General features: G+C 31.7%; 2 protein-coding genes across 2 annotated transcripts in view; both read right to left on the reverse strand.

The window, feature by feature from the left end:
- Positions 1 to 19: 19 nt before the first annotated feature.
- LOC135198753 (uncharacterized) lies at positions 20 to 3,280 on the reverse strand. Its single transcript, XM_064226672.1, has 5 exons — positions 3,168 to 3,280; positions 1,829 to 1,873; positions 1,608 to 1,706; positions 986 to 1,279; positions 20 to 423 (listed from the first exon to the last, which is right to left on the reverse strand). The coding sequence occupies exons 2-5, from the start codon at positions 1,871 to 1,873 to the stop codon at positions 277 to 279; spliced, it is 585 nt and encodes a 194-aa protein (XP_064082742.1). The 5' UTR covers positions 3,168 to 3,280; the 3' UTR covers positions 20 to 276.
- A 5,440-nt stretch (positions 3,281 to 8,720) lies between these two features.
- LOC135198800 (uncharacterized) overlaps positions 8,721 to 12,500 on the reverse strand; it is a 4,911-nt gene continuing 1,131 nt past the window's right edge. Inside the window, exons 2-5 of the mRNA XM_064226799.1 lie at positions 10,739 to 10,846; positions 9,593 to 10,537; positions 9,310 to 9,500; positions 8,721 to 9,065 (exon numbers count right to left, since the gene is read on the reverse strand). Of these exons, the coding sequence (XP_064082869.1) occupies positions 8,951 to 9,065; positions 9,310 to 9,500; positions 9,593 to 10,537; positions 10,739 to 10,846 (1,359 nt within the window). The 3' untranslated portion in view covers positions 8,721 to 8,950. The remainder of the gene's footprint in view (positions 9,066 to 9,309; positions 9,501 to 9,592; positions 10,538 to 10,738; positions 10,847 to 12,500) is intronic.

The following is a 12,500-nucleotide window of genomic DNA, read 5'->3' on the forward strand; positions in this document are numbered from 1 at the left end:
AGGGTAAGTAAAATGTAAGTTTAATTAAAGTAGTGTACTTCCATCTTCATACAAATCATGTACTTCTAATCTTTATACAAAATAGGACATCTGAATAATAATTAAAGTAGTGTACTTCCATCTTACAAATCATGTACTACAAATCTTTATACAAAATAGGAAATCTGAATAAAATTAATTTAAAACAGGAGGAGACGTAGGCTTACAATAGACTGCTGATAATGTCTAGTTAAACTTTTCCAGTCTACAACCAGCCATAACCCATTCAGTAGCCTCTTAAGGACCAGGTGGCAAGTATGACCTTGTAATGGAAGTAACAGGAGCGTTTGTAACAGAAGTCACTTCAGTAGTAATTAACCTTGTTACTGTAGTCGTGGACTCTTGCACCAGAGTTTGGGTACTCCAAACAGGGACAGTCAGCACCTACAAGAAAGTAAGGCATATAAGAAATTTTAGAAAACTTAATCTCACGATAGCTGAAGCAGTACAAAGTTTTTTATTAAGCCTAATGGTTTAACTTAACTCAATTTATAAAGTTTATACATTGACTGCTTTCATAACTCAATTTATAAAGTTTATACATTGACTGCTTTCATTCAGAAATTTGAAGACAATCTCATAACTGAAGTAGTACTTATAAGAGCAATTTTTTAAGTTAAGCTAATTAAAGTTAACTTATAAAGTTAAACAATAAGCTAGTTTAATTAAAGTTTAAATATTATAAAGTTAAGTGAGATAAGATAATGTAGGCTATAAATTCTATTAACTATTAGGATTTGAAAAATTCAAATTAAGTTTTTTTAATTTAAAGTTTAATATTAACACCAAAAATTTAAAACCGTAAATACACAAGCTATAGTAAATAACTTTCATTAGAGATTTAAAGCTTGGTGTTTAAGTTACCTTAAATAATGGGGCACAAAACAGCAGAAAAACAGAAAACTCACTAACCAGAACTCAAAATGTCAAGCATAGAAATACTTACAGAATGGGCAACGGAAACATGCGTAATGCTCTGCCAGAATCGAACAGTCTGCGTAGTGGTTACGAAGCTAGTATGCACCGATGTCAATGTACGAGTTGGAGTGACCAAAACCTCGACAGTCTTTACAACAACAGGTGTGGAAATCACACGAATGAGAGAGGTGACAGTACGGGGGTTGGCAGGGAAGTAGCTGTAAACTGTGACGAAAGCAGTCACCACCTCGTTCACATCTCTTGTTTCAGTTATCCATACATCACTGGTTACCCTCACTCGCAGCGGGTGAGTTTTGTAGACCTAAAGCGTGAAAGAAAAAAAAGGACAATATTTTAATCTTAATCCCATGACTAATCAATTGATTATGACTTAAAATACCATGGCCACTATGAAAATACCATGGTCAGTATGAAAATTCATTTAATTCTATAGAGAAATAAAAATTTAATCCCATACCCACTCAACATACCCACAAAACCAGTCAGCATTGAAGAGGTAATTTTAATTCTATGATCACTCAACAAGGATTATGACCAAAAATACCATGGTCAGTGTGAATTTAAATTTAATTCTATACTCAGTCAACAAGGATAATGACATCCTACTGTCAAAGTGCTCTTCAACTTACAGTTTCAAATTTTGTTTCTGTAGCCGGTTCCAGAGTGCTAGGCCCCAAGGCAGCTGTCAGCACGTGAGTTTCATAAACCGGAGGACCTTGACAGTTTACCTACGAAATTTTAAAAGTTTCAGTAAAGACTATAGTAAGAACCATTGTTAGAAGAAAAACTTTCATATAATATTTATTGTTTTAAATATTTACATTCCAAGTTTAAAACTAATTAAACTAACCATGGCTAAAGCCAGACCAAAGACTAGCTGCGCTGCAAGGGCCATCTGGAAGTAAAATAAAATAAAATAAAAAATTATTAACTGGCTACAATCGCCTAAAATTGCCAATGCAAGTTTCAGAAGCTTTATGACAAAGCTAAGGAATTCCACAGTATATTAGTTTATAAATTAAGTATTAAGTAATTAAAACTACTTATTAGGAATTATGCTTATAAACCCCAGAAATAAGCCAAGTCTTAGTCTTAAAACTACTTAATAGGAATTAATCTTGTAAACCCCAGATATAAACAATTTGCGATAACTCATAATAACACCTTAACTTCAGTGAAAGTTTAATTATTATAAAAAATTTTATTACCAAAAAAGTTTAAGACTACATCACAGAAAAATAAAAAATTCCCGATAACTTCATAATACCACCATAACTTTAAAAGATACCAAATCAATTAAAACTTTTTTTATTACCAAAAAAAAGTATAAAAATTTTATATCATTAAACCCAACAATGGATAAGGCCAAAATTTATACAAATTCAGTTACTCAAGTACCATTTAATTTTAAGTCTAAAAATACCAGAAATAATTCCCAATTACTTTTCATAAGTTATAAGTAAATCTGCAATTATAAGTTTCATACTATAAGTAAGGGTTAGTTATTTTTCTAACCCAAAGTTAGAAGTTAGTCACCAAACCCAAAATCATTGATTAAATCACAAAACAGCCAAAAGTTTCACTTTGTTACTCAAATACATAAATTATAACCCAACTGGTTACAAAGCTTTAAATTATTAATGGATAGTTATTTTTACCCACTTAAATACCAAGCTAACTAGTTAAATGTAAATTAAAGATACTTACGCCGATATCTCAAACACTTAACTGACAATATAAAACAATTTACCAGACGTGATATTCCCAAGATAATAATTATATCTACACCTTAATAATTTGGTTTCAGCTACCCAACTTGCTAATATCAGACTAATAACAGAGTTAGGAAAATGACAAACAAGACTAACCACCCAAGACAAACTAATTGACAATTTTAGTAAATAAAACTCCGCAGCTTACAGATACTATAAAAACCATAGACAAAGGCGTACGATATAATTCTATAACTACCACCCCAATATTGATTTCGGTAAATATCGAACAAGTATAAAAAGTATTCCACATCAAAACTTAACAGACAAGCATCAAGAGTCACCCTTAAAGAATAAATAGAGTAGGAAAAACACACATATCTAACATAATCACATTAGTTATCAAAACCCCAAACATAACACTAATCACATCAAAACACACAAAACAAAATATTACAAAACCTCAGTTGTACTGACTTTGAAAAATCAATTATAATGTCACTACAAGTAACACCTAAAAGCACTGAAGCACACGACTTGACTGCTTTCACTTCGCGCCCTGGAGATACTATTTCACTTTCGCTCGAAAAACGACGACGTTAAGAAAAACATAGAATATCGAACCTTAACCCATTGCCCCGTACAGGCCATTTTCGCTTCCATGAGTCAGTTCCAACACGGATTACGTCATCACCCGCAAGGATTCGAAACAGTAAACAAAACACTCCTTGAAGATCAAGGACGATGGAGCGAGAATCAATTGCTTTTGTTCGTATGGAGGTGGTCACTGAGGATGTCGTGGAAATCGAATGATAATTTGATAGTAAAGGCTATGAATCGATTAAAATTAAGCTCAGCTTTGCTCAGTAAGCAAAATTATAACATTGACGTAATATTACGACGGGGAATTTGTATAATTGGATATATGTTACATACCGTAAACGTTAAAATGCATTCCAGTAATCTAAAACACAGATACCACCTCTCTCTCTCTCTCTCTCTCTCTCTCTCTCTCTCTCTCTCTCTCTCTCTCCTAGAGGCCTTATTTCGCTGTCGTCATGTATAATTAATAATTTTTTTTTACAGAATAACATAGACGTGACTCCATTGTCATTATCATACTTGATTTTTTATGAATATGGTGATGGAAACATGATTTGTAGATATATATATATATATATATATATATATATATATATATATATATATATATATATATATATATATATATATATATATATATATATATATATATATATATATATATATATATATAACACAGTAGATGCACGTGAACTTCATTAATAAGGCGGATACCAAAGGAAAAATGACATTTTCCCGTGGTGTTCACCTTTTATATATATATATATATATATATATATATATATATATAGATATATATTATATATATATATATATATATATATATATATATATAGATATATATATATATATCCATATATATATATATATATAGATATATATAACTATATGAATATATATATATATATATATATATATTATATATATACATGGTATATCATATATATATATACTGTATGTTATTATATATATATATATATATATCTATATATATTATATTATATCATATAATATATATATATACTATACATGTATATAATATATATATTATATATATATCTAATATATATATATGCTATATATATATCTATAATATATATTATGTATATATATATATATATATATAATAAATAATAAATAACTATATATATATATATATATATATTATATCTATATATTATATAAATTAAAAGCAATATAATCTTATACAAAGAGACTGGTTTATTGGGAAATTTAAATCACCGTCTAAGAAAATTCTTAGGTGTAATTTTCTTTATTGCAAAATTAAATAAACTTACTTTTTTATTAGATTTTTATTGTCATGTCTTGCATCATATCTACCGATCACAAATGAGAACCACTTACTCATATTCTAATATCTTTAATCAGTTATTTTAATTATTACAATAATAATATAACCATGACTTTGTAACGTAATGAAAAAGAATGAATATCAAGTACTGAATATAAAGTTCAGAGGCATACTGTGCATGTCTGTATGCAAAAGACCACATATGTAGCTACGCTGTCATGCACAAGGGCATGCGTGTATGCACAACAAAAACATGCAAGCAATTCCTTTGCTGTAATCCACCAACCAAATAACAAAAAATTTTTCAACAAGTCCTACGACTCTTTTTTTTTTTTTTTTTTTTTTTTTTTTTCTTTTTTTTTTTTTTTTTTTTTTTTTTTTTTTTTTTTTTTTTTTTTTTGGGGGGGGTGGGGGGGGGTTCTTGTGTATCTATGCGATACGGATTTCATGCTAACCTGTATTTTGATTTTTACTTTCCTGACATACATACATACATACATACCTACACATACATACCTACATACTACATCATACATACATACATACATACATACATACATATATATATATATCATACATACCATATATATATATATATATATATATATATATATATATATATATATGGGTAATATAAAAATTAATATGCTTATATGATACAGATTTTATGCCTAGGTATTTTGATATATTGTTTCATAAGTGAAATGATAAGACCAGCTGTTTTAGATGATCTTTACCTATAGAATTAGAATACGAAAATGAATACACTTGGTGCCAAACAAATGAAAATAGCTAAATGTGACGTGTCCAATCTTAAAATAAACGCTAAAATGGGATAGGTATGACCTTGAAACGTTACTCGGTCAAATATGAATGGGAGCGGATGATCAAATTATTAAATTGATTAGAAGTTATCTGGTAGCATTTACAAAGGTGTTATTATCATTCATAAAAGTGAACATTGGTCAAGTGTGTCACCACGCAATGTTTGACTTTCTAAAAGAAAAATGTTAACGATTTATGGCAAAATCTCTTGAATGTTTTTCCAGAGAAGGTAGAATCTGAGTGGATTCCTCCTGTGGATCCTTATTAAAATCAGGTGAATAATAATTTCAGTAACCCTTAATTTTTCTTAAGATTGTTTCAGTGTTTGTTTATTAAAATCAGATAAATTGTAATTTCAGTAACCCTTAATTTTCCCTATGGTTGTTTCAGGGATTCAGTTTTCCTAAGGGATGCTTAGTATCCTTCTGTCTCCCTTTGAGGTTCCTCGATAACCCTGAGTTTTCCTAAGGGTTTCTTAGTATCCTTCTGTCTACCTTTGTAGGTCCTCGATAACCCTGTTTTCCTAAGGGTTGCTTGATATCCTTCTGTTTTACTGTGAGATTCCTCGATAACCCTTACTTGTTCTAAAGGTTGCTTAGTATCCTTTCTACCTTTGAGGTTCCTCGATAACCCATTAGTTTTCCTAAGGGTTGCTTGGTATCCTTATGTCTACCTTTGAGGTTCCTTGATAACCCTGTTTCCTTAAGAGTTGCTTGACACGCCCTTAAGTGTTTCTCAGGATTACTTGATAGCTCTTAATTCGCATTAGGTTGCTTATGGTAACTGACAACCATGAGTTTTCTTTAGGGCCGAGTACCAGGAGTTATGTTGATATTGTAAGCAAATCACCAAGCTTTTAAAAGCCAATTGTCCTTTGTTCAATAGTAAAATGTTATTCATTTAATCATTATACAATGGCATCTTGAGTTGTGCTATCAATTGTCATATCTAAATCCCTAATATTTTCTTAATTTTCATTTAAATCAGACACCTAACGCAAATCTCAGTCGTAATTAACTTATCATTGAAGCTATTTACTTACATATGAACATATCCGTAGATCACATTCATTTTTAGTTCAGTTCTGAATTTTTTTTCAGTTAAGATTTTTTGTATAATTGTTTATATAGAAATACTTGAAACACCACAACCATATAAAATCTTTAACCATAAATAATCAAGGTCTTGAATTTCCATTTCGATAGTTCACTAGAACTGAAGCCTGTTCGATCAATCAACAATGCAGAAAAATTATCAATGGATTTTCTTCTATATCCAAAGCGGACTTGAATAATGAAATAATTCTATTTCATATCAATATTCCCCACGTCCTTTTGAGAAATTAAGACTACCTTTATTTCAAATTAATCAATATTCGCCACATTCTTTCACTTTTTCTTCTCAGAAATCCATTACTTGTATTATTGTCCACACGGTCTAACAATGTCCGACGGACAAACATTGTTACCATATCACAGGCTTAGCAGGATGAAGTCATAAGCGTTTTAACGATGGCAGTGGATCTGGCAACAAACAGTGGTACCAGATGAAGTTGTATACCAGTTTTTTTACTCTGCTCACAAGGCAATGACCGGAGGAAAATTGGTAATTGGTAACAAATGTTCGTCCGTCGGACCTAGTTCGGCCGTGTGGAATCCTTTATGTTCATTCTAGTTGCTAGCGGTCTAGTAGATTAAAACATTAAGGCTAATGAACCTTATCCAAGGTAGAGTTGTATGACTGATCAATAAAGCATCAGGCCTTTTGAGACCCTTATGGTTTTCATGTGCAGATATATACAATATGGTCAATAGTAAAAGACTATTATTTGTTGAAGGAAGCAGGTTCACACTTAAAGCAGATCCCACTTTATAATAAAAGTAGTTTCGATGGACGGGGAAGAGGGGTCGAGAGTTACAGTTCAAGGTGTGCTCGACACTGTTGGTGGCAGGAAAATATTGTATGGTATATACTATTGCAGTAGATACGACAAGTTAAGACAAGGTTTGGAAGGTATCCGTACTGAAGGTGGGAGGGGTTTGAATGGCCAATTCGTGATCCGTTTACAGATATACCTTACTATTTCTTCCGACCATATTTTTATAAAATTGCGTAGCATCCCATATCATAAAGCCTGATTCTGTACAAAATTTATTCAATCTAAATTCAGTAAGGTTAATTATAAGTTATGTTTAACCCACTAAACAATAGGCAAATAAAATTATATTCGATACCTTAACTTTTTGTACAGTCATCAGCCGAAACAAAGTTTATAATTCAATCGCCCATCAATTAATATTAGCATTCAGTAGTCCAAGCCAGGTAAGTTTAGCAAATGGCCAAATAATTTTGTAATAAAACAGCTGCATAAACAACCTTAATCCTGGACAATTTTCTGAAAGAGCTTTTTAGGTTAAAAAAAAAAAAAAAAAAAAACTTATTAAACTATAGAACAAATTCTGTAGCACAGTTTCATATCCTTATTCACATTCTCGTGCAGTATTTTGAACTAGCCGTTACAGGGTCAGGTTTAAAATTTAATTCACAAACCTTAGAAGGAAAGTCAGACTACCTTAATCAACGCTTTAGAAATTAGGACTAATGTACCTTGTATTAGTTAAACTATTTCATACCAACTAAAACTACTTTCGCCAACACTCAAAAATCTTAACCCACCCAAATAACTTATTGACCAGACTTCTCTATAGTTCTTAAATTAGAAGCTTCAGACAAAACTATTAATGTTACTGGAAGCTTAGACAGATCTCAATACTTAAAAGTCAGACTTATCCATAATGTTTTTGACATATCCTTATGTATTTGATAATCAAGAAACTAATCATTGAAATCTTAATTTATTAATATAACTAATAGTTTCATATTAAACCAAAGATAGTTAGCATTAGTAATAAGACAACCTCTGGGTCTTAAGACTTGCAGCAGCTAATAAATTTAACAGATCTTTAATCTGTACAAAACTAAAGGTGTTACAGCCATAATACCTCCGCCAATAATTTTAGAGACTTTCCTCTCTTCTCCTTAGATAATTTATCTATGTAATTTCCTTCAAACTATATTTGCTTATATACAAACTTTGCAAGTTTTGATTTAAGCATTTGTTCGTAATTTGAAATCTTTTATCCAGAGTTACTCATAACTAGAGCAGTCAAAAATTTTAAATTTACTCTTAGTTTGATGCAACTAAATTTTGAAGAATATCTAACCAATCTTAGTTTCAAAAAGTTTAATTTAACTTATATTTTAAGCCAGGGCAATTGAATAGAAAAAACTAACATTTCACTAATTTACTAACAATATAGAATCATAGCTTTTACTTACACCAGACCATATTTGTATGTAGTTAAAAATATTGCAGTTAAATTGCAATTCATCAAACAGCACAAGCCACAAGACTTGGGAATACTAATGATGCAAGAAGTTTAAATCAGTTAAAAAATATATTTTAAAAAATTTATAAATATTTAAGAAAATCCAGCACGAAGAATTAACACAGTACTATTTAGTAACCATATCCACCACGGACAAAAGCAGTGTTCACTATCGTTTGATAAACTGTGTTAGTCTGGAGAGATGTTATAATGGATGTTCGAACGATTGGAGAAGACAGGGTCAATCTGAAAAAAAAAAGAAAAAACCTTAAAGAAAATTTGCAAATTAAAATTAAAAATTAAAGAAAATTAATAAAACTTCCAATATTTCACCCAGCGACTATGCTTCTGTACAAGCAAAGCTACAAAAACCTAATTGTAAAAAATTCTGATTAATAAAATTTTCAGCTTGGGACTAGACAAAGTCAAAGCCTCAAATAATTGCTAAATTATGTTTTCCCACAGATTTTTAATAAACATTGACACTTACGTTTGCGTAACAACTGTAGTAAATGTAGTTTGATCAATCTGGTGAGCACTATGCGTGATTGTAAATATTTCCACAGATATGTCAGTTACATATAAGTGGTTAGACTTTGCTGTAGTCACAAAGCTAGTGATAGGCCTCTGTTCAACAGTTGAGGTCAGTACTACAACATCATTAGCACTGGTTTGTTGAACCTGCAAGATGCAATCATTAGAATCATTAGTACCACTCACAAATTTATATGTTCAGATATAACAAGTTGAGCAAACTGAAGACAATCACTTACCCCCTGAGTAGTAACAGTCACTGTATTCACGTTGAACCCTGTTATTGTAATAGGGACACTGTTCAAGACAGTTTCTGTTACAGTTACAAATCTGTCAATGGTGTTTGTCAGTGTAACAGTCAGAGTTATTTGCTCCAACAGCTGAGCAAAGTTCTGATTAACCTGAACGCCCTGGCTACCAAATGTACCAAAGGATTGTCTTACAGGTCCCTGATTGACCAGGACTTGAGGACCAGATGAAGTACCAAATCCAGTACCATCAACGCCAACATTGAAAGTCCCAGAACCACCTGAAATACCAGATCCAATAAAAAGTCCTCCTGTACTTCCAAAAACATTGCCACTACCAAGGTTAGACCCTCCAGAGCTGCCACCAAAGACATTACCACCTCCAAGGTTAGACCCTCCGGAGCTGCCACCAAAGACATTACCACCTAAAAGGTTCGACCCTCCCGAGCTGCCACCAAAGACATTACCACCTCCAAGGTTAGACCCTCCCGAGCTGCCACCAAAGACATTACCACCTCCAAGGTTAGACCCAGAGCTGCCAGACCCCGTGATCCTTGTGTTGGAACCAGTCAAGACAACATTACTGTCCCCAGATGAATAGCCTCCAGATACGAAGTTTTGGCCACCCAGAAAAGAACCACCAGAACTTTGAAATCCGGAATTGGGATTCACATTCAAGCCAAAGTTGTCTACCTGGTTCACAACAGGCCTAGAACCACTACCAGCCTGGTTCCCACCAAAGCTCCCACCAGCTACATTTGAACCACCCTGGCTAACAAAGCCGCCCCCACCAACAACGACGTTTGAACCCCCTTGGCTACCCAAGCCCCCACCAACTATGGGAGAGCCATCGAAGTTTGTTGTCGGGCTGACAAGGAAAGGTTTGGACCCTGGATTGCTGCCAACTGGATTAAAGTTGCTGCTAGGAACAAAGAACTGGAATAAAAATACAGAGAAAAAAGTTTAAGATAATCAAATCCCATGATAATTCAATTATTAAACAAATCCCATGATGATTAAACAAATCCCATGATTAACAAATCCCATGATTTAAGTTTACAGTTACAATTAAAAAAAAAATTTAATAATTATTTACCAGATTCGATATTAAAAATGTTAAAGATATCCTTCACTTACAAGAGAGCCGCCGCCGCCACCACCACCGCTGCCGCCAAGCAATCCACCAATTGAAGATTGCGGGTCACTGAGGATAACTGCTAGTAGCAATGCAAACTTAGCTAACATCTGGAAGATCATAAGGAACATTAATAATATTTCATACTCTCAATGTTTCAGAATGATTATGTAACAAAACTAGTTTATAACTAAAAACTAGGACAAACTTTAATCACTTATTAAATATACCTCTCAATTTCTCTCAAAACCATTAGACCAGTTTAGGTCCTTCATTATATAAAATTGTTAAGTAAAAAATTTGTAGTCTTTAAGTTAATCAGAATGTTACTCTATAATCTAGTAAACAGTGTTACTTCATAATTCAAAGATACTATATTCCTCTGGGACTAACCCAGGCACTAAACTAAATAGATTTAAAATAGCCTTACTGCATTACATTAAAACTTTACTAACTACAGCAAGATCGGACGCTAAAGTACCAATAGCCTCACTTCATAATAAATATTCTTTAAAGCACTAACTAGCAAAACTAAGCACGATCTATACAAAAGTAATATTAATTCACAACACAACGTACTAAAATTTTAGAAACTTATAAATTTTACGTAAAGGACTTAAATGCTAACCTTTTCAGGAATCAAATAACCCCCTGAAAATTTAGGAATAGTGTTTAATTGTAGTATTTAAGAGTTCGCAAATATTTCCTAAAGGTGTAATCAAACACCTTAAAACACTTAAGTTTTCAATAGACTTTAAAAAGTATTAAGTTAATCCACAAAGTTACACTACTTTACTAGTAAACGCTAAAGCAACCCTTACTCTTTCAAAACCACATTCCACGAAAATGGTCTACATATGAAACCCATACAAAGTTTAAATGCTTACACAACTTATTAGCAATATAATTTAGGAGTCGTAAGACTTAATAAAACTAAGATACGCAATACAGTGAAAATTTTTAGCAGCATACCTTCACTGAATTCCTTAAATCTCTTATCTTTACTTAAAGAAGTTTGCAAGTTGAAGAAAAGAAGTCTTCAACTAAAGCTTATTGAAATATTCTCTAAATCACCTTATAATTCATAGGTTAATTCTCTCTACATACAGCTAAAAGAACAATTAAACTATTAAAATTAAATTAAAATTATACTACTTTAAAACTATTAAGATAATTACCTAAAAAAGTGAACTGCTAAAGCAGAGTTTAAAGTTAATAACTTTAATTAAATTTAAGTTACAGATTAATTAAAACTAAACTAACAAACAAAAACCTACCCCAGTTATTACTATACATCCCCAGTACATTGAATTTAAGAAGAAAACACTGGCAGACATCAGAACATTCCCTAGTACTCTTTAATACTTCCACTAGTCCTCTTATTAGTAAAGTAGAGTATCAAATTTGCGTAATCAAATTAAGGTAACCAGATATTTGCATTGTCAAAAAATTCACAAAAAACACGATCTCCACTCTAGTCGAGGATTTAGAGAATACCTTGTTCCTTAAGTTAATTACTACCAAATTATCTTGTTAATTACCAGATTAACAATAACTTAAATTTTAAGCCAGGAAGTATAATTAACCAGATTTTCTAGTCAAATACCAGAATAACTAAAAAGCCAGATTTACTAGTCAAATACCAGAATAACTAAAAAGCCAGAAGTATAATTAAGCAAGAAAAATAACAACCTAGGAAGTAGGATTAAACTAAGCTATATACACTTATTCTTAGTCACATACTAAGTAAAGATATAGAATGCT

Source organism: Macrobrachium nipponense, chromosome 11, assembly GCF_015104395.2.
Source record: "Macrobrachium nipponense isolate FS-2020 chromosome 11, ASM1510439v2, whole genome shotgun sequence".
NCBI classification, from domain to species: Eukaryota; Metazoa; Arthropoda; class Malacostraca; order Decapoda; family Palaemonidae; genus Macrobrachium; species Macrobrachium nipponense.

What these genes read in the sequence shown, in the direction of transcription:
- LOC135198753 (XM_064226672.1), bottom strand. Translation starts at nt 1,873, where the DNA reads ATGGCCCTTGCAGCGCAGCTAGTCTTTGGTCTGGCTTTAGCCATG. An exon ending in TTGGTCTGGCTTTAGCCATG is followed by an intron (nt 1,707 to 1,828) that starts GTTAGTTTAATT and finishes AAAATTTCGTAG; the next exon opens with GTAAACTGTCAAGGTCCTCC. An exon ending in CAGAAACAAAATTTGAAACT is followed by an intron (nt 1,280 to 1,607) that starts GTAAGTTGAAGA and finishes TTCACGCTTTAG; the next exon opens with GTCTACAAAACTCACCCGCT.